Genomic DNA, 22,755 nt, shown 5'->3' on the forward strand with positions numbered 1-22,755 from the left:
TACATGGAACACACTATGAATGCCACATTAGGAAAAAACAAAGGTAGTGAAGGTAGTTGTGGTGGCTCACCTTGTTTAATGTGCAGGCTGAATGTGTCCTACAGTTCAACCTTTGTTAAAGAGTTACAAATAAATTTTGATTCAGGCTATACAGGATTGTAGAAATACTTCTAACAAGATTTCTGATCCAATAGTTGGTTTAAAAAGGTAATGTTCGGCTTATTGAGGGTCTTTTTACTGAGCTCTGGAATTCAAGTATGCTCATTTACTTAAGCAGCGCAATTAAAAACAACTAAGAGGCATTTTACTTAAGCGTTACCTTATTATTATAATTCATACTTCTAATCTGATGCATTTCTAAATAGGTTGCACCTTCTCTCTGGAAGTCATTATTATAAAATAAAGTGAGGTTGTATACAGAACTATTCATGATTCCACACATTCATAACTGCCATAAGTGCCAACTAGCACTGTTTCCATAACTCTAGGGTTGTAGTTGTCTCTCCTGCTACAATTAAAATGAAGTAAGCATAACACTGAATTTATAGTATAATATTTCCAGTATTGACTTGTTTTATGTCTATATACAGAGGTTTTCCTTGCAATAATACTGCTGTTGTTACTTGAATTTAAAAAAATATATATATTTACTTCACCGCTGTATCAATAAAAGCCAGCAAGACTTATTAAACGGACAATAAGATATAACGTTAAAGTGGAATGAGCAACAAAAGAGAACATTTCAGTAGAGTTCAGCAATGTAATATGTTGCTTTCCTTCTATGGAACTGGGTGAATGTTCTGTTAATTAGAAAAAAGCATTAACGGTTCTGTTGGCTCTTCTTTATCAACAGAATTTTTTAAAAGAAAGTGGGCTAACGCAAGGGGGCGACGTTGGTCTGTAACTCCCTGACAGGGACGGAGAGCGCGACAGAGAGAGAGAGCTGGAGAGAGAGGAGATGCAGAGCGCACCGCTCTGCGATTCGACTCCAGTGTCAGCTCGATTCAGTCACACAGCTCCAGCTCAGACATGGGTAGAAATTCATCTAACGTCTCCTCTTTGTTTCTCCTGACTTGTATGGCGAGATGCAGAATCGCGTATCACTCGCTGTTTAATCCACTGCACAATGGGCACGTCGTTTTGCATTACGGCCGATATTGTTTCGCTCCATCTATTACATTTGGAATTAGAGACTTATGCTAATTAGCCTCAATTACGCTCTTTTTCATCTTTTTGTCATCATCCGCCAAATGCTGTGCAAGTAGTTAGACCCCCACACTTCGTATCTCTCTCAAAACTTCACCATTTGCATTTTTAATATGTGCTTTATGAATTAAATTAGCGCATGACGCAACGTTAAAGTTAAGGCCATCATGTGAGGGGGTTAATGATAAAAATGGGAAGATGGGAGAACTAATAGGCTTCATGCTATTAGCAACACGGTAGGACTAAAGTACAACGCTTCATTTCTCTGAATTAAAGTAAGTCATGTGTGATCCTGCTCTGATGGAACCTTGTATCATACTGATGCTCGTCAGGAAATTGCATTGGATATATGTATACTTTATTTAAAATGCTTTATTTTTTCCTCCAATATCCTGTTGAGATGTGTGCATTTCAGAGAGAGAGAGAGAGAGAGAGAGAAGAGAGTGACCGCGGCACTTTGGAGTATTGCGTCACTAGCTGTCTTTACTTGCGCAGGCATTTTACATGGTGGTCTTTGGCTGTGAGTATGCTTGGTACAGTCTGACTCATGCTTTGCTATCAGAGCAGCGCTTTAATAGCAAACTGTTGAAATAATTGCGTCAAGGACAGCCACACGAGGGTCATGGCTCGTCATCTAACAAGTTGTGAGATATTTGTCATATTGGAACAAAAAGGAATCCTCATGATAGTAATAAGAATAAGGTTAAAAAAAAAAACTTTTCAAAAAATCCACTATTTCGACTGAAGCTTCAGTTTTATCTACACAGCCCCGCCAACGCCAACTAGCACCCACTATTATTCAACTTTCTTAATTCACTGGATGTGTAAAACATTTAATTTCCCTGCTACAACTGAGGCTGGGCCTGGAGGAAAGAGGGGAGGAGAGGAGAGGAGCGCAGCGGCACTTAACTGGTTTTGTTATGAGGGTCCGATGTGTTCTCTGGCTGGCGTTGCGGAGCCCCAATCAGGTGCCATTACACCCGCTGTTTGAGAATATCATTGGCTGGTGGGGAAAGGAGCTGTGCGCAAAACCAACCTCGCTGCTCACACTTGCTTTACAGAAGCCGAGCTGAGAACATCATCCGCTTTGAGCGCTTAGGCGCAGTGATTACATCCTCGTAGAGAAAGATAGGGAGAAAGTCGTGTTATTCGCCAGGCTTTCTTTAGTTATATTTGTTGCTGATTTCGGTTGTGCATAAATAGGACTTTTTGCGTTCTTTCTCTGCTGGTGTGGAATTTCCTGTTTTGTTTTGTGACTTTTTTTCTGTGAAGAAGGGGCAGTCTGTTCTGTGCAGAGGCTATGAGTTGGCTATGCGTCCTGGCTCCAGCCTGCAATGTTTGCGCTGACGCCAAAACTCACAGACCGGTGCTGAATTGATTAAAACAGAGAAGCTCGGATCAAATGGCTGTGCTTCTCACAGCTGAAACGACACAATGTTCCACTGACCTGAGGCAGAGGAGAGGAATTTCAAAGTCGTGCAGCCTTGTTGCTGTTTATTTCACTGCCCTTTTACGGACAGAGAAAATGGGAAATGCTCATTTCTTGTGAGAAGAGGGAATAACATTTATTTTTTTTCCGTTTTGAAGTGCACTTGGACAGAGGCAGAGGAGATGATTTGGTTAATATTCCTGCTCTCCACTCTGGATGGAGCTGCCTCTCAGCTACGCTACACCGTGCCAGAGGAGCAGGAACCGGGCTCTGTGGTTGGGAATATTGCAGAGGATTTGGGGCTGGACATTACCAAACTTTCCGCTCGCCACTTTCAGACTGTGCCTAGTTCACGGACACCTTATCTGGAGGTGAACTTAGAGAACGGTGCGCTCGTGGTGAAGGAAAAAATTGACCGGGAACAAATTTGTAAGCAGACCACCCAGTGCCTATTGCACCTGGAGGTGTTTCTGGAAAATCCATTGGAGCTCTTTCGCGTGGAGATTGAGGTGATGGATATCAACGACAATCCACCCAGATTTCCTGAAACAGACATTTCTGTGGAAATCTCGGAAAGCGCTATTCCCGGGACCCGTTTCCCGGTGGAGAACGCCTTCGACCCTGACGTTGGCACAAACGCGCTCAGTACATATGCCATAACGAATAACAACTATTTTTACCTTGACGTGCAAACACAGAGCGACGGGAACAAGTTTGCGGAGCTGGTATTGGAGAAACCGCTGGACAGAGAGCAGCAGGCAGTGCACCGCTATGTGCTGACGGCTGTGGATGGGGGCATCCCGCAGCGGACCGGGACGGCTCTCTTGGTCGTTAAAGTTCTGGACTCTAACGACAACGCGCCCACGTTTGACCAGTCCGTGTACACGGTTAATCTGCGGGAAAACTCACCCGTGGGCACTCTCGTGATTCAGCTCAATGCTACTGATGTTGATGAGGGACAAAACGGAGAGATCGTTTATTCTTTCAGCAATCATAACACACCGCGGATAAAGGAATTATTCAACATTGATGCCAGAACGGGTAGGATAGAGGTAGCGGGTGAGGTGGACTATGAAGAGAGCGTCACGCACCAGATCTATGTTCAGGCTAAAGATCTGGGAGCTAATGCGGTCCCCGCGCACTGCAAAGTGCTTGTCAAACTCGTGGACGTGAACGACAACACACCAGAGATCGGTTTCAGCACTGTGACTGAATCTGTGAGCGAGCAGGACGCCCCGGGCACCGTGATCGCACTTTTTAGCGTCTCGGACAGGGATTCTGATGAGAATGGACAAATGAGCTGTGAAATTTTAGGGGATGTTCCTTTTAAGCTGAAATCTTCCTTTAAAAACTATTACACCATTGTGACAGACGGACCGTTGGACAGAGAGAACACAGATTCATACACCATAACCGTGGTGGCTAAAGACAAAGGTCAGCCTTCCCTGGCTACCAGCAAGTCAATTAAGGTGCACGTCTCCGACGAGAATGACAACGCGCCCCGATTTACGCAGGCTGTTTATGATGTATATGTGACTGAGAATAACGTGCCCGGTGCTTTCATTCACGCCGTGAGCGCTTTGGACCCCGATGTAGGACAAAATGCTCTTATTACCTACTCCATATTGGAGTGTGACATACAGGGCATGTCCGTGGACACGTATGTGTCAATAAATCAGGACACTGGCTACCTTTACGCACTACGCTCTTTTGATTACGAGCAGCTGAAGGAGTTCAGTTTCATGGTCCAGGCTAAGGACTCAGGTGCTCCCGAGCTCTTCTCTAACGCTACTGTAAATGTGATCATAGTTGACCAAAATGACAACGCTCCTACTGTGATAGCCCCTATCGGCAAAAACGGCACAGCCAAAGAGCACCTGCCACGCTCTGCGGAGCCAGGCTATCTAGTGACGCGCATTGTGGCCATGGATGCAGATGATGGCGAGAACGCACGCCTGTCATATAGCATCCTACGGGGCAACGAGATGGGAATGTTCCGCATGGACTGGAGGACAGGGGAACTACGAACAGCCCGCAGGATATCTCCCAAACGGGATCCCCAGGGCTACTATGACCTGCTGATCGAAGTGAGGGACCACGGGCAGCCACCTCTGTCCTCCTCTGCCAGTGTGAGTGTAATTTTGGTGGACAGCGTGAATGAAGGCCGCGGTGTCGATCGCGGCTCAGCTTCCAAGACAAAAGAGACCTCCCTTGACCTCACCCTAATTCTCATCATTGCCCTGGGCTCTGTTTCTTTTATCTTCCTACTGGCCATGATCGTGCTGGCCGTGCGCTGCCAAAAGGACAAGAAGCTCAACATATACACGTGCCTGCTTGCTGGTGACTGCTGCCTGTGCTGTGGCTCGTGCTGCAGCAGGCAGGCTCGTGGCCGGAAACAGAAAAAGCTAAGTAAATCCGACATCATGTTAGTTCAGAGCACCAATGTAACGTCAGGAGTCGGGCCCGTGGGGCAGGTGCCCGTGGAGGAGTCTGGTGTAGGCGGCGTAGGAGGGGGGTTCGGCTCCCACCATCACCAAAACCAGAATTCCTACTGCTACCAGGTGTGTCTGACACCGGAATCTGCCAAAACGGATCTGATGTTTCTGAAACCATGCAGCCCCTCTCGCAGCACTGACACAGATCACACCAACCCCTGCGGCGCCATAGTCACTGGTTACAGTGACCAACAGCCGGACATCATATCTAATGGCAGTATCCTGTCTAATGAGGTAAGAGAGGCCTGAATCAGCATTTGTAGTCTCTCTGGGCTACATTTTGAGCTGCATCAAAAGAGCACAAAACCCCAGTTTCAACAGTTAACCCAGTTTTTAGGCATGAAAAGCTGTTCTAATATCAAACTCTCTCAAAAGACGTATAAAGGAATGTGCCATTGGCTGTTGTGCTTAGTGGCCTTTAACCGCTGTCATGCTTAATAGTGACTGGACATGTCAATTTTTTAATCTGGTAGTCTTTTTCTTTTTCTTTTTGCAACAGATTGCTGTCAGATCACCCTTTACGTCGTGCAAAAAAGTTGAGTGCGCCAGATATTTTTCTTTACTTGCCAATTTCTTTAGACCACCAAGTTGAAAAACGTGTTTTATTTAATGTTTATTCTTTATTCAGTAAAAACGATTTAATTTGACGCACATATTAACCAGTTCCCACTTAAGGGCCCACAGTGTAATTTGTGAATTTTATAAATGTATTTTAATAATTAATGAATTTTAGGCTACACGTTGGAGAGTTGTGGAACTTATCTTGGTCATTCAAACGAATGTATTTTTTTTTTTAAATTACACAGAAGGGAGTATGTAATCAATAAAGCACTATAATGTGCAAAAAAAAAAAAAAATCGCCCGGAGAGCGTTTCGTTCTGCTGGTTTAGCAACGCCAGAATCTTTCCCTAACAGTGGATCTTTTAAAAAATAAATAAACAAAATACTGCACATGTCCCCAGGAGGTTATAAAGTTTGCGTGGCAAATATAAGAATCTATAAGAAGGTATGAGACCAGCGGCTTCAATAGACTTGATGTGCTCAGTCTGTGCGTTCTGCCAGCGGAGCTGTGGAGTTGGGGCTTTTTGTTGATTGCGGTTTGGCTGGACTGGAGCCAGACAGCCAGTCACAGCCTTGCCTTTTCTGTGCGTTAAGTATTCCGTGCACGACCCAGCACGGCAGAACGGTGAACAAAGGTTGTTCAGTTTCAGCATCGCGCGGCTCAATCATTTACGCATTCAATCGCCTCCCTAACCTACTCTCCCCTACTCTCGTCTCCTCTCGCCCACTCACTCACCAAGTGGATGCGCGCACCGTCGGTACCCCGCCTCGCATAGCCACAACTTATTCTACACAGTTTCACGTTGACAACAAGTGTATCCATACATGTTTTTTAAATGCTTCTCTTATTTTGAAACATATGTCTCTGTCCTCTGTTTATTCGGCATCACATGTGACCAATGTTGTCTGTGGGTTTTCTAGACAAAACACCAACGAGCAGAACTCAGCTATCTTGTGGACAGACCCAGACGTGTCAACAGGTAGTGAAAAGCACACATTTAGCGACACATGCACAGACACTGAAACATCGCCAAATCGCAGAGCCTAAAGAGCCACACACAATCCACCATCAGAAGACCTGTAACATTCAATATGCCTCATGGAGCCACAACCTATTCATATGTCTATAAAAATGAATATTACAACCATCAGTGTGAATCCCATATATTCTGCATCCTTAATTGTGGCTTTGAGAGGCTACACTGTTCCCAGTGTATCCATAACACTCATCTTCAATTTGGCATCAGTCCCATAACTGACGGAGTAGCGTCTATTAAAGCTCTAATGCTGGATTTCATTACATGCCATGTGTAACATCCAATTTAGACTCTTGATGGCCACCGTGACTATATTAATGTGGTGTTGATTTCTTACTCTCCCACTCCTTCTCCTTTCCCTTTTAATCCTGGCTTCTCTCTTCGTCTCCTGCTTCCCTGTCTCAACCTCTCTCCTTCTGCCCTATTACTATTTTCATACCTCAACTCTCTGCCCTCCCCACTGCCTCTTTTAGTTCGGCATTTCAAGAAGCAGATATTGTTAGCTCCAAAGACAGTGGTCATGGTGACAGCGAACAGGGTGACAGTGACCACGATGCCACAAACCGGGGTCATTCAGCCGGTGAGTTACCCCACATAATTACACCAACATATTAGCCCTCACACACCCTACCCTGATCTGTTTCAATAGTGTGTGTTTGTTATTGTGAATGGGATAATGCTGAATTGTTGGTGCGGACCGGTGACTTTTAATTTCCTTAATTTGAGAGAGTGCGAAGGCCTAGACTCCGAGGTTGCTTGCTGGCACGAACTGGGCCCCAGAGGTGTTGATTACATTTCACAGCCGGGTGAAAAGGAGGGAAATTTTGGGGGAAATCTCTTCTCTTTCTTCCTTCCTTGCATTCCGACTTCTCTCGTTTTAAGTCTGCTGCTGTTTCAGCATGAAGTGGTGCTGAAAGGACAGCAAATGGCACTAAGGCAGTGTGAGGCCTATAGTGCTTTGGTGGCACAAATCAATATGCTCACTGAAGTGAAATGAAAGGCATTAAAGCTAAATTGATATAATGAGAAGCATTTCAATCAGCATTACACTTGGGGTGTTGTACTACCTTTGATGTATAGATTCTGCTTATCAAAAAATATTAGTACCTTTTGCATTTTTTTGTAGCTTTTACAGCTAACATAAAGGTAAAATATCAGGATTAGGTAACATTTCCCCACCTACACTCACACTTCAGGTCTGTTTACTCACTCATTTCTCTTTTACACTTTAAAACAACGCAGATTTCTTTAGACATGTCTTTGGGTCTTATCATAAGGCTAGCCTTGTTCTATCTAAAATTCTATTAGGTCTTTACCTGTTTATTGATCAAAGTGGAGTCAGGCAAAAAGTGGAGCAATACAAAATCTCATTTCATATTGAACTGCCCTTTCCTTCTGAGGGATTGTTCCACACGACGCATGTAAGACCCCTGTCTAGACGGGAGCCAGCCAAATATCATATCAATGCTGAGAATACAAATAGAAAAGATCAGATAGGTGTTGTAGGATAGTGAATGGTCCCTCATTAGGCTCTCCTGTGTTTGACATTATTAATGAACGAAGCCAAAATAGAGAGCCAGTATGCAGCAGTGGTAGTGTCACTCTCTGCCCTCACTCATGAAACAGGCTGGGAAGGTCAAACTGTGCGAGACTGAAATACAGAATTGGAAGAAATCCAAAACTCCCTTATTTTTTTATCAGAAAAAACCCCTTGTGAAACGATTAATGGGTTTGCTTAAACATACACCTCTTGTTGGAATGCATGTAGCGTTTGGCTGTTCTTCAAGCATTTTGCCCAATGTTAACCAGCAGATCAGATTTCAAAAAAAAAAAAAAAAAAAAGACAACAAGGAACATTGGATGTATAAATATGTGATATATGTCTCAAGATATTCTGCTAGCCAGTAGCCGCAAACTTCAGAAAGGAATAAGTCCTAACATGATCCTGGACAAGTCTGAGACTGTACTTTAACACTTATTTTATGTGCAAAATTGTCTTGAATTCCTTCTTGACGATTTGCTAGCATAGTTACAGACCTACATTTTTGAATCGGTAACATGTTTCTTCAGCTTTATTTGGCTCCTAGAAGCCTCATTTGGCACTGGTCTGGGAGTGTACGCAGTTGGTGCTGTACTCTGTATTTCATACCAGGAAACCAACATTTGGTCCGCATGTTGGATTTAGAAGGGAACAGCTTAACACTCCATGGGAGGTAATATCACACGACTGGTATTTTGGAAAGAGGGACACTTGAGTTTCTCAGACTTCTGTAAACAAAACCAGATGGAGTGTGTGTCTGTGTAGGTGTAAAGGTATACCATTGTCTGATTTAATATGTAGGTGTATACATGATACCTGTATTGAATCTGCTTGTGTGTGTGCTGTGTAGAACACAAGGCTCAGTGATGATGTCTGTATTGAAACGGCTTTCTCCTTTGAGATGGTGCTGTGTGAAGCTTAAATGAGATTCAGTTTAAGAGGAAAGCAGTTGGCACTTCGCCATCTATATATATTTTCTCTATATAGTTGTACATACTGCTCATTTGTGTCTCTGTTTTTCTCTGTGTTACTTAATAATATACAGGGACAGGTATGCTGTTGGTTGTCTTATATGGATTGCATGCTTCTGTAAGTTTAGTTGTGTTATTATGTGCTGTTTCCTGTATGAGTTTTGTGTTTAGTGCAAGTAGAAAGCCAGACTGCCAAAGCCTGAGCCATGACGACTTTGTACTGACCTGATGTATTTTTATGTGTTTCTTGAGAACCTGTGTTCACAACCATATGTTTGGCTGTGAACACACACACACACACACACACACACACACACACATGTCTGGTTTGCTATCCTCGTGGGGACATCCCATTGACATAATGCTTTCCCTAGCCCCTTACCCTAACCCTAACCATTAAAAATGAATGCCTAACCCTGACCCTTACCCTAAACCTAACCATAACCTAATTGTAACCCTGACAGTAAAACCGCATTTTGAGTGTGAAAATTGCTTTCAACCCCGAGGGGACCTGGATTTTGGTCCCCACGGTGCAGAAAGTCCCCACCAGGATAGTAAAAGTCAGATTTTGGTCCCCACCAGGATAGTACGAACCCGTACACACACACACACACACACACACACACACACACACACACACACACGCGCACACACACACGCACGCGCACACGCACACGCACACGCACACACACACATATATATACATATATACATATATATGTGTGTGTTTGACATGACTATGCCTAGATAACACGTCATATGCTTGCGTTCTGTGTGTGCATGCGTTTGCCTGACACACACATATTCTTTTCTTGGGTTTGTGGCAGGGTCTCATCCTTCATTCTGTCTCCCCCACACGTTGGCTCTCCGCAACACTCGGCTGATCAGTAATTCATTTCTAGATCCTTTGCATAGCAATTATCAAAGGAGGGTTAGAGGCAAGGTTTCCTCATGGGACCGCACAGCACACTCTCCCTTTTTGTGCACCTCAGAATATTTCAAATCAAGGGAAAACCATTTCCAGTTGGCATATCATCAACTACACCTGCCTTAGCTTTCCACTCGGCCGCTCGGCTGACACTTTAGAAAATAAGTCTCCTGACGTGGTTTTAAATCAAAGGGACACTGCCTGTGAGCCACCAGATACCTTTAAAAAGTGGGCAAATGGCTTTTCTCAAAGCAGCGTGTCTGCAGTGAGGCACTGGTTCATCAACAGCTGAAACACTATTGACTGACTGCCACACCTTTTATATCCCAAGTCTTCTTTTTCCCAAATTATACACTGCTCTCCCATCATCTAAATTGGAGGTGACAACAGGAGTGAGTGAACGTAACAAAAAAAGGTGACACTTAAGAGAGGATAAAATATTCATCAGGGAAAAAAAATTGGCTTCACAGAAACATTCGATCAGCTGTGGAAGACTGCGTGACGGGTGGGAGACTGGAAATGATCATTATCATGACGTTTGTTATGGTGAGAACAACAGCCGTGACAAATGAGACAATTAAATCACTGTGGCAACGGTGTATTAGATGGCTGATTATGAATTAGTGGCGGCCACAGTGTTGCAGTTTCCCATGTCAGTAAGCTGTCAGAGGAATTTAGCACGCAGTGTTTTGATACCACCTTCTCTCATTGTCCCAGACACTAAAGGGCAACTGGTTTGTATAGAAATATAGATTTATGCCAAAAGAATGCCATAAACAAACAAATGCAATCTGTGAGATGATTAAGAGAACATCTCAAGTTTTAGTTTAAAAGCTTGCATAAAGGAAACTCGAACGAAAAGGAGTTGAGGGGAAGAAAATACACAAATGCATTCGGAAGACATTTCCTTTGCTTAGGTGAAAATGACAAACAAAAGGCAAACAGTCATAACTGAAAAGCTTTCATTCATGAAAACCTTTTCAAGTCAGTAGTTAAAATAGTAACACCAGACAAAGACTGCAACTAACAATTATTTTGTCATCAGTTGGCTGTGCATCATGTTTTTCATCATTTATTTAGTTTAATTTCTGACAGAAATCATTTCAAAGCTCTAAATGGTTTAATGCCTAAAAACATTGTTACAAAATTGCTTGTTTGTCTTGACCACCAGTCCAAATGATATTTAGTTTACTATCATATAAAACAAGCAACAACACTGGAATCAGCAAATGTTTAGCAATTTTGTGCTTAAAATCACTGTTCTTAAGGAACGGCTCTTTTAACAAGAAACAATGACAGCAGAACACTTTCTTAAATGTGCAACCGCTGAACGAAGATGGCATGATGGAAGTTTGGTGAAATCATTGTGTAGATCCATATTTATTGCCTTTGAAGCTGAAGAATTTGAAAAGAGCTCGCTGTAAAATCTTCTGCAGGAAACAGAATAAAAAAAAAAACATTTTCTCATTAAAAAATTACTTTGCATTCTACCTGATATAGGCGGACATGGCATCTCTTCTACTAACACGACTCATTTGTTGAATTCAAAAATAGTCAATACAAATCAGAGCAGAGAAAGATAAAAGAGAGTTCTGGCAATCAGTTTGATTAACTAATTGACGAGATTGCTCAGATTCCTGCAAGACGTCTTTCTTATCTCCGAGGAAGCACTTAAACAGTTTCCATTTTGCATGACCTCTTTGTAACATGGCTAAGGTAGATGGAAGAGGATTCTCTGTGTGAAAAAGAATGGAAACCACAATAGGAACATGTCCTGCAGTGATTACTAATACACTCAAACAACTTCAGCACCTTGATGAATATCCTCTTCAGTATAAATAGGCTATGGCTTTTGAATAAACTGAATGTGTTTTTAACCCTGAAGTGATTGAAAAAAGAGGACACAAGTATGGCTGTAGTGCCCGTACATGTGAATATACCTTGAATCTGTTAAAAACTCAAGATCAAAAAGTGAAAGAGTATTGTATTCTTTTTTCCTCACATGAGGCCTTGAAAAATTCAAAGTAAAAGGTAAGGCCGTAAGACTATTTGCAAACTCTGGGGGAGTCATAAACATGCTTTGGCCATGAGTAACACACATTTTCTCTCCAGGAAATTAATGTCACTGAACATCTGGTCTAGCTTGCCTGAATAAACCTATTAAAAAAAGAGTAGGATGTCACGATACATAGATTAGGCAAAATATTAGAAACAATAGTCTCTGAGTGCAATTTTATAATAACATCTGAAGGCCAGAAATAAGAAAAGAAAAGCTAAGTAGCAATAAATCAGAATTTTGTAGAACGATGCTGTCAGAAGTTCTATTGTCAAAGAATAGTTACAGCTATACACTGTAATTCTTGGCATTCAACAAAGGTCCAAATCATACAACCTGTCCCTTTGCACTTATGATCTAAAGGGTGATATTAATCAAGCAGTGACTGTTACAGGAGGGGCCATCTTGGCTCTCCATCCCAGCCTAGTTGCTGCCTAACAAACATTGAAAATGGTAGCTAGGAACATTCTTTTCTGTCTGTCATTATGTCTAGAATTGTGAGAGCCATCTTGTTCTGTTTTGGCCCTGGGAAGTCTCTGGTTTACTCATCACAGCCTCTCTGGCCAACTCATGTAAGGAAGCTCTGCTAGTCCCCTGCCGTACGCTGCTGCTGTCCAAATATTGATGTTTTGTGTCTGTATTCTCTCTGGAGCAGTGGAGGACAAGATGAAAAACAGAGGTATGGATAGAAGACACCCTCCACCTGGGGGATCAGGAGTGCTCTTTTTTTAAGGGTGGAGAAAACAACATAAGGAGAGAAAAAGCAACAGGCAAGGAGAGGAAAGAAGGAGAATTACATGTGACAGAAAATAATGAGAGACAGAGGACGAAAGGAAAGAAACTCATAGGGACTAATAGAGAATGAGAGACTGCAAATCTAAGTGTAAATCCACAAAATGAATTCAAACTAGAGGCTCGTGTTTTCCTGAGAAATTGTTTTCCTTCATTTCCCTGCTCCCTGTTGCTGGATGTATGTCAGACAGCGCAATTAGTCAAATCACACCAACAAGGGATTTCAGAAACATGCAGAGTTGTAATGGGGGAAAAAGGAAAAGAAAAAAGAACAGAAGTGCTGATTGCTTATTAGCAACTAGATCACGTTTTTATTGTGTAGCATCGTTTACATTGTCTCCTGCATGCACATGTGAGAGTGCGTATGTGTGTTCTTCCTGCCTGATGAGGTCACGATGAGAGATAGGGCTGCTGGCAGGGCCTGTCATTGCCAGTCACTGTTTTGGTTGTTGTTTTTCTTCCTGCCTGAGGAGGAAAAGGTGCTTCACAGGGATCAACAGCTACTTGGTGTCATGTATGCATGCCCTGTCTGTTTACTCATGTAAATTTACATATCTCTGTATTAATGGAGTATTTCAAGCATGTATGTGTGTTTGCAAACATATGTGTTCACGTTGTCATTTTTCAGGAGTGAGCTGGCAGGCAAAAAACCACTGAGCATTTCGGAAGCTGTGACGTGACTTTCAGCCTGATATATGGTAAACAGTGCAGAGCAGACTATATTTTTACATCATCTCCAGAGTACAATGCGAACTGAGAAATGAGAAATACGGAACAAACAGACCTTTTCTCTTATAATCCTTCAGTATTAACTTTTTATTGGTATGCAGGTGTGGGTACCATGTGGTTTCTGCCAAATATATGTTTGGTTTATGCACCTGTGCTGCAGTCTTCCTGCTCGTTTGTTTATACATTTAAGAATGTATATATGTATGCATTATGACACCCAATTTCTTTATCCACACAATACCTCAAAAATGACAGAAAGTGGCCTGAGGTCAACACCCTTCACGTGTGAGAAGAGACATTTCTGAAAAGTCCATTAAAAGGCTAAAGGGCAAATACAAAAGTGGGAATTAACAGAAATACCATAATTTATATGCACCCAGCCTTTAAAGACACCATAAATATACATTAGTTCTCGGGGTGAATTGGAGGGTAAATTGAAGTAAACGCCACTCAAAAATGGAATCAGCATTACAAATATCTCCTGGAGCAGCTTTTCCTGGACTAGTCCTGATGGAATTGAGAGATTTTTCATTTTCTTCTCCATCGGATCGGTTTGTGCTGCCACTGAGCCACATCCCTCCTATGATAAAAAACAAATGCACCCTTTGGCAGCAAAAACCTGTGACTTGTGCTTACTCATGGGGCAATCAAACCAGACAGTGTATACAAACTAAAAACATATCTCATGTCTTTAAATCTTTCGGAATCAAACAAAATATGTTAGGTAAAATACTAAACAAAGAACTTGTCAGCTCTAACACATATCTATTTTTAAACTATTTAAACTCGGATAAGGCAGCTGCTCCACACAGCCTTGAATAATTAGAATTAGAAAAGTGGCATCTGAATGAATGTTTAAAAAATATTTGTGAAATAGGGTTGAAGCACATAAAAGCTAATGTTTAATTGGACATTTGTAACGCTGTTTCTGGTAAATCAAAGCCAGCCTCCAACTCAGCCCACCTCTCTCTAGCCCTTTTCCCATCTCCATCTGTAAGGTTTGGGTCTCCCTTGTCTTTTCTGGCCATTGCTCTTTCCATCTGTGATTGCCCAGGTTTCCCCTCTCGTTCCTTATGGTTCCTGCAGTCTTGCCGTTTCGCCCGCCTGCTGTCTCTGTTTCTGAAATCTGTGACTCCCCCCAGTCTGTTTGGCCCTTGTTGTCTCTAGCTCTCTGGTCACTGCACAGTCTTGTGCCTCTCTCGCTCCCCATGAGGCATGAATTAGCAAGATTAGATTCACACGACGTGCACAAATAGAAGGAAATGGGATCTGTTGTAGTGGTAGTTCTGACAATACAAAGACTGATATTGCTGTGTTATTTACATGTGCAGTGGTCAATATTTACTATTAAAATAACTGGCGATGTATAACACAACAGAGTCAAAACTACAATGATGTTTTTGTTGTATGTTTAATAAGATAAGATAAGATAAGATAAGATAACCTTTATTAGTCCCACACGTGGGAAATTTGTTTTGTCACAGCAGGAAGTGGACAGTGCAAAAGTTATGAAGGACAATTAGAATAAAATAAAATAAGAATAAATACAGTACACAACTGTACAGAATAGAATAAAAATAGAATACTATATACAGTAGAATAAAATAGAATAAAATATACAATAGGATAAAAATAGAATACAAATGCTATATACAACAGAGTGAAAAATACAACGGTGCCAGAAAGATTATTGCACATTTGTGTTATTGCACATTTGTGGATGTGTGTGTATGATCAGTTAAAGTGTATACAATGTGTACATAATATATAATAATATTATAGTGTATATAATAATTTGCATCGAATTAGATTTAATTAATTTTAAGGTTATTTCAAAATACGTAACCGTTTACTGGCTGTTCTCATCTCATCACTTTTTAGCCTTTTTCCTCGTCTTCAGTATTTTCTAGGATTACCTTAGTTGCAGTTCAATAAATAAATACATAAATAAATAAATGCATCCATAAACAGTGAAACCGGTTATCCCACTTAACATAAAAATGACAGACAAAAAAAATCCTACCCAAATCTCAGCTTTATTATTAATGCATTAAGTCTACATAATACTTTCCAGACGATGGAAGATACTGTATTCTGTCTTCACAACAAGGGAATCAGCTTTATTGCATTATTTGTGCACTTAAGATTTAGTCTAGCTTTGTTCAGAAGAACATTAACTAGAATTACAATTAATTTATTTTAATTTGATAAACATGAGAAGGAGGTACAAGTGCTTTTTTGCCTTGACTAACATCTGCAAGTATGCATATAGCCTGCGAGGTCACCAAAATAAGTTCAGAAAGTGCGGGTTGTACCTTTTGTTGCTGATGATTGCTCAGATCATTATATTGAACACATGGAAACAGGGCAACTTTATTTTGTTTATTTATTTATTTGTAAATTGTCATGATACTGAAATATAACAAACAGCAGAGCAGTTGCAATCTACCAGACAGAACAAACAAAACTTAACTAACAATATGAACCTTATGGATACTTTCTTCTGTACTCAGTTCTCGTCTTGTAGAAAAGAATGTATAGGTTCAAATGATCTGTAATCCATGACAGGTTGTGGAAATGGCAGAAAAAAACATGCTCTGTAGATGGCAGATAATATTAACACATTTATTCGTTGACATGACTGTATTGATCACTTCTGACTATACAGACTCTCCCACACACCCCCACCCTCTCAAAAAATTTGAAAAGAGTCTAGCTTCTGTGCTTTTTCTCTAACATTATTTTGTTTGTGTGTGTACATGTGTACTGTTAGTAATGGAGCAATAGAGACACTATCAGTTGAATGGATCAGTAGAATAGATCTGAAACCCACTCAGCCACAGGGAATTATCGCCCACTTTCTTTCCTTTGCTCTTTTTTTCCCTTTCCTTATGAAACAGATCTCTTTCCTCTTCTCACCCAAAACTGATCATCTCCTGCTTTGATCGCACCATTTGAAGGCTTTCCTAAACCATCCAGATTTCACTGGAGAGCCAGGAAAACTACAATCCACTATGCACATGAGCACACACACACTCTGACACAGAGACAGTTTAATTAACACAACTGGTACTTCCTTCATGCTTGGTGTTTATGCGTGAGTGTGTTTGACATTCTATTATATCATTTCAGATGTTGATTTGATCTTTTTTATGTGGTCTTTCGTTTTTGGCAGAAGCTGTGTGTCAATTACACACTTTGTCGGTTGGTATAGGGATGATTGACATTAGAGTGTGGTTATGTAGCCAGTGACTATTTTGTTGGTTTTGTGGCACATTTCTTAAGATAATTATCATTTTTTGTGTACAGACGAAGGAATATAGATTCACATTTTGTCTCCTGGTGTTTCAAAATCAATTGTGAGGCTGAGGATGTTGATGTCGGGGGGTGGGGGGGTTGAAATGTTTTCTCAACACCACATCACTTTGATTGCACATTTCATTCGGAATGAATGGGGTGAGGAAGAAAACAAACAATTCGCTTCATCAATGTTGGCCTTGTCTCTTTGATGAATAGCTTTTGCAGCACTTTTTCTGCTTGCGACATTGGCAAATGATTGCTAACTTGTGTTCTCTCTTCTTCTTTCACTCATCTCTCCCTCCATCTCCCCTTTCCACTCCAAATATTTGTACTGCTTCTTTTATCATGACCCCATTCCTTTTTTCTTACTTATTGTCCTCCATCAACATTCCTGGCTTTCCGTTCGTCCTTTCTTCATTTGCACGCGACATCCTCTCTCTGAATACTCTCTATAGGCACTGACCTGTTCTCCAACTGTACAGAAGAGTGCAAGGCCCTGGGTCACTCTGACCGCTGCTGGATGCCATCCTTTGTGCCATCAGATGGGCGTCAGGGGCCGGACTACCGTAGCAATCTGCATGTCCCCGGCATGGATGCCACACTGCCCGACACTGAGGTACCCTCCTCTGTCAACCTCTCCGACCAACTCACCATGACCTCGTCCACTGCCTCGTCCAACGATAGGTCATTCTCCACCTTTGGCAAGGACGGCCAAAGGTCACAGTCACACCACAGCCTTCACCATCATCTCCATCAGCAGCAACAGCAGTACAGCTCCAGCACGCTAGAGAGGAAAGAGTATGATAGGGGGACCCTACCATACAAACCCACCTTTCTCTGTGAGTATCAGTATGAAAGGTCCCTGGGACCCTATGACTTTGGTCTGGTCCAGTACAGATACTAAAGGAGGGGACAATGAATCTGCCTCTTGATTCTGATCTGGACTTTTTTAATGATGTTCATCAACTTTTATTTCTTCTTTTATTAAGGAGTTTAAAATTACGGCTTTATCTTTTGTTGTATCGTTATGTTAAGTTTTTTGATTTTGTTTTTTTTGTAAATTATCATTAATTTTATCAATTGTAAAATGCAAACTATTTCTAACTGTCCTTCTCCAAAAGACACTTAAATTTTTAATCCAACCTCACCCTAACCCTAAATGCTGCTTGTAATTATGTGACTTATTCTAAAATAATAATAAAAAAAATGAATTGGACTTGTGTTAATTTGCTGTTGCCCCGTTCTTTTTCCTTTTCTCCAAATTCTCCCCTCAAAATCCTTTTTATCTGATGCTCATATAAGTAAAGGTTGTCAAAACAAGCACACGTCATGTTTCCACATATCTACATTGTGTGATTGGAGCACGCAAAGAGCAAACAAAAGACAGATCATCTCATGATGTAGAGGACATCTTTTTCCATTTGCTCAACATTGGTTTTGCTCGAGCATGATGACTTCCCTACTGAATAGCTCAAAAGGTGAAACACAACCCACGCTGCTGCTTCTTCTTCACAAGGACTGAAGTCCATTTTGTTCTACAAAGGAACTGTTGAGTATCTATACTTGCTTGCTTGTGGATCAATACATGACATAAAGAAGAGTGGGTGAGATGGGCTGTCAACAATGAGGTCAAAATATTTCAGTTGGCAATGTCACGTACACAAGTTTTCTGCAAGAAGGCAGGAAACTATTGCAGTATAAAGTAAGTTTAATTTGGCAAAAGAAACATATTGATAATCACTGAATCACTAAAATTGAGACTTCAGTTTCCAGTTTGCATTTCTAAGGAAAGCAAGGGAAAAAAAAGGATGGCTGGACACTTCTTAGCACCTTCAATTGCTTTCCAGGCTCCCACATTACATGAATATTCTATTAGCTCTAAGAGTAGAGAATGGATTCGATATACACATTCAGTAGAGAAGTCATTTCCAGTCAAGTCACCATCATGTTAACCACCACCCTCCATGATACTGCATGCTGACTGTGGGCTGTCTCTCAGGTAAACGATGAGCACCATAACCTGCTTTTTTCTTGTTTGTGACTTAACAGAGGCAAGCAATCTTCTTCTTGCACATCAGGTCTGTGTGAAAAATAATTGGTATTTAGCCTTTAGGTGCTAGAGCTTGTTTTGCTCCAAATATAGCTGCCTGTGCGTCTGCTCATCTCGTCTGCCTTGCAGGGTTAGGATAAATGTGCTCCATATTCGCTCAGTCCAAAACTCACAACTTTATTTTATTTCAATTTACTTTTTTGATGTTACCTCCATTTTTTCTTATCAGTTGAAATAAATGGACCCGCTGTGCCACAGCAAAGGTTTTGCTGTTCATCATTCTGTAAGAAAATAGGCTATCAGAATAGTCCCAGAAGCTGAGACTTTATTAAACAATAGGCAATATGTTCTACTTTTAAAAATAGCATCTTATGCTGCTATGGCAATACTCTGATCACCAGGGTTGTCTTGATAAAGGATTTATAAATGTTTAATGATCCATTTATAGATAATTAATGAATCAATTAGTGCTCTGTGTATTTTCTACGCATACATCATGTAGCCACCAAATTTTGGAGCATTTATCTTCACTGATAGACATGTTTTTACCCAATTCCCAAATTAGTTTTACAATTATGCTGTGAGAACCAGCCTCTAGGGTGTATAAATAACTTCACAGAGAGTCCTTTGTGGCACGTATCCTTCAAGAGATGGTATTTCGAGCCGCCTGTGTCACTAAAAAGCCTCGAGGGAAAGGGTGTCTTTTGTCTTAACGAGTGTGTTCTCTGTCTTTTCAGCCCGCAAAAGGATTTGCTAGCTCATTCCATGTGGATCTGTCAGAGACAGCGTGAATTCCTTTACTAGACCACCAACACTGATGCTAGAGACAGCGAAATAAAACTAAACAAACGGCAACCTGGACAACAGCAACCTTGGTTAAACTTCATTATCTTGGGTGGCGAACTGTAACGAAGCCTTGGCTGTGTCTGCTGAGGGAGGAAAGGAGAAATAAAAACTGAGTAGCTGTAAACCTCTAGATATCAAAGGAGCAATCCAAGGCCTTATTTCTCTCAGCAGGACTGAGACCGGGGCCGAAACTCTTGACCATGTGAAAATTACAATGTCATCAGCAGACAGAGGAAAGGAACTGAAACAAACAGAGGAATACAAATCATGTGTGATGATGAGGGAACGGTTAAGTCAAGGAGGTGTTTTTGTTGACTGAAGAGTTAGCCTCTAGAAATTTGTGTGTGCCTGTTTACATAAAGAAAAAAAAACAAAAAGAAAAAAAAACAAATGTTTCTGTACAAACTTCAACCAACGTCACACGGAACCCTTTAGCTATTTCTATGGTCACCACTAAGCCAGCTGTACAGAGACTGTGTTGCGGGGAGGAGACAAACTGCCAGAGTGAAAGTGAGAGACAATTAGAGGAGAGAGAGAGAGAGAGCAGATGTTGTACAGGTATGAAAAAAAAATCATGGTAAAGAGGGGCAAGCAGAGAAAATGTGAAGTATTATAAATTCTGTATCTCTGGTTTTTGACTTGACTGTCTTTATATAACTTCTCTTTTTTGTTTCTGTTGTTCTTTCTGTGTGGTTAAAGTGTGCAAACTCTAAAATATTCCAACTTGCAATTACAGACAGGAACATGTGGTCTAGCGCTGAGTTCAATCATCTTTCCAGATAAGCCACTTCAGGAAGGAGCTCTGAACAAAAGCACTGCGTAGAAAAAGAAGCTCATTAGCCTCATGTTCAGTTTATCTATATAAAAAAAGACACACACACACACACACACACACACACACACACACACACACACACACACACAAATGAATGTTCTCATTTCTGAAGTAGTAACAGTTCTGATGTTCCTTCCTGAGCTGACTGACTGCAGAGAAAGTGAAATTTCCTTTGATGAGGGTGTGGTTCCCTTGATGCCATTGGCCTATACATAAACAATCAGACACATTCAGTGGTTTTTATCATGTGTGCAAAGTGTTTACTGTGCTATTTTAAAAGCTTATAAATGAATATAAATCTATATATATAACTATATATATATATATACGCATACAATATACTTTTTTCTGAAAACTGTGTAACCATTGGTTAGTTTCTACACCTCATATTGTCATTCAATCTAATAATACCAAGTGCTACAAAATCAAGATGATTAAAGTGAAGGGAGAGTGCTTCAGAAAACCCCTTCACATGAACCAAGAATTAAGTTGATCTTATTTGATTGTTACTTTTCACCACTTACAGGTGCTGGGCCTTGCTGTGTGTAGCAAAGAACCAGTTGAGTTGTTTTGGCCTGTTGTGTATTTTTACTAACAGAACATTTGATCATGTACAGGACAGAGGGCTATCACGGCAAGATATTGAAGGGTTTTGCAATCATGCAGGGAAGGCATACACAAATACAGTACATATGAACATCAAAGATGGTGAGGCGCAAAGAATTGCACACACATATACATACACAGACCAAGTGGTGATAAATAAACAGTGTCATTGAAGTTATTTAAAGTGTGTTTTGTTGCATTCATAAATCAGTTAATGTTTACTCAGTTCACCATATCAGTTTAGTTATGGGTGTGCTAACATTTGTTAATTACCCCCAAAAAAGTCTGGCTGAGCTGTTAGGAATGCCACAGGTTTTTTACAAGTTGATTTGAAGATGGTGCTGATGAAAAATTAGAGAGCTGCCAAATTCATCGTGCATGTTTGCAGCAGATTTTGTGACAATCTACCCAACAGTCAGAGACATTTAAAAGATTACACAGGTGTCATTAGGATTTCTCCTCTGGGGGATAGTATTGTCTGAATCAAATCCAGGCATAATGAAAGTTGGAAGGATTCAAAGGAAGAGTGCCTCTACCAAATCACACAACAGAGTAGTTGTTGAGATATTTCAGCTTATAAAACTGGCAAAGTCACTCTCATACTTAATAAATCGTAGTCTAATGTCACTGATATGGTTAAAACCACATTATAAACATTAACAGTAGCGCTTTTATATTCTTATGAAGATTTTTTTTTTTTTTTGGTGAACCTGTGAACCATTTGTTCCCCTAAGGCAACGAAACAATTTATAACTTCAAATCTTCACAGCCCACTTCAACTGCTTTTGCTGTTGTTTTTAGCACATGATTTTTCGTTTTAAAAAATGCATAGCTCTATCCCAAAAGATGTCTTGGATTTTCAAGAAGTAATCACCATGGTTTTGCTCTACTTTCCCCATTCCCTGACCTCAATAGCTTTTCATAAAAAAGAAAAAAAAAATCCCTATCCCACCCTTTCACTCCAGTGTGATCTTCACATGGCCTGGCACAAGTTCACAGACACACGAAGAAAAAGAAGAAGAGAAGAAGAGGAGCACTGGAGTCTGAAATCATGAGGGAAACAGCAGTCCCTCACTTGACGTCCTAAAAACAGAGATGATCTGTTTGTGTCTATCACAAGATAGCCCTCATCAAAGAGCAGGGATACATGTGACCAGAGTATGTGACTAATCTGGTGGTTGCCTTCATGAATGAATTGCCTTTGGGGTTCTGATCTCACCCAGAAACAATCCAGGGTATGTTTATTTATGAGACTGGAAAATCAGAGGAAAAGGAATGAAAAAAAAAAGAGGTCACAGCTTGGATTAGTCTTAATATGGTAAAATAGGGTAATACGTTGGTATCAACAAGTTTTCTTTTGTTTTTTTTGTTTTT

At 40.9% G+C, this 22,755-nt stretch overlaps 1 protein-coding gene across 3 annotated transcripts; it reads left to right on the forward strand.

The window, feature by feature from the left end:
- Window positions 1–2,270: 2,270 nt before the first annotated feature.
- On the forward strand, window positions 2,271–21,559 carry pcdh10a (protocadherin 10a). 3 transcript variants are annotated; one of them, XM_063476877.1, is made up of 5 exons: window positions 2,271–5,364; window positions 6,613–6,671; window positions 7,202–7,308; window positions 17,500–17,883; window positions 19,832–21,559. In XM_063476877.1, the coding sequence occupies exons 1-5, from the start codon at window positions 2,818–2,820 to the stop codon at window positions 19,849–19,851; spliced, it is 3,117 nt and encodes a 1,038-aa protein (XP_063332947.1). In that variant the 5' UTR covers window positions 2,271–2,817; the 3' UTR covers window positions 19,852–21,559. The 3 variants fall into 3 exon arrangements, with proteins under 3 accessions (XP_063332947.1, XP_063332948.1, XP_063332946.1); XM_063476878.1 differs by having other exon boundaries at window positions 17,500–17,660; XM_063476876.1 differs by lacking the exon at window positions 19,832–21,559 and having other exon boundaries at window positions 17,500–19,823.
- Window positions 21,560–22,755: the final 1,196 nt, after the last annotated feature.

Source organism: Pelmatolapia mariae, linkage group LG6 (genome assembly GCF_036321145.2).
Source record: "Pelmatolapia mariae isolate MD_Pm_ZW linkage group LG6, Pm_UMD_F_2, whole genome shotgun sequence".
Taxonomy (NCBI): domain Eukaryota; kingdom Metazoa; phylum Chordata; class Actinopteri; order Cichliformes; family Cichlidae; genus Pelmatolapia; species Pelmatolapia mariae.

Excerpts from the sequence above, each read along its gene's own strand:
- pcdh10a (XM_063476876.1), top strand. The coding sequence starts at position 2,818 with ATGATTTGGTTAATATTCCTGCTCTCCACTCTGGATGGAGCTGCCTCT. Across the intron at positions 5,365-6,612 it reads GCAGTATCCTGTCTAATGAG|ACAAAACACCAACGAGCAGA; the intron begins GTAAGAGAGGCC and ends TGGGTTTTCTAG. Across the intron at positions 7,309-17,499 it reads AAACCGGGGTCATTCAGCCG|GCACTGACCTGTTCTCCAAC; the intron begins GTGAGTTACCCC and ends TACTCTCTATAG.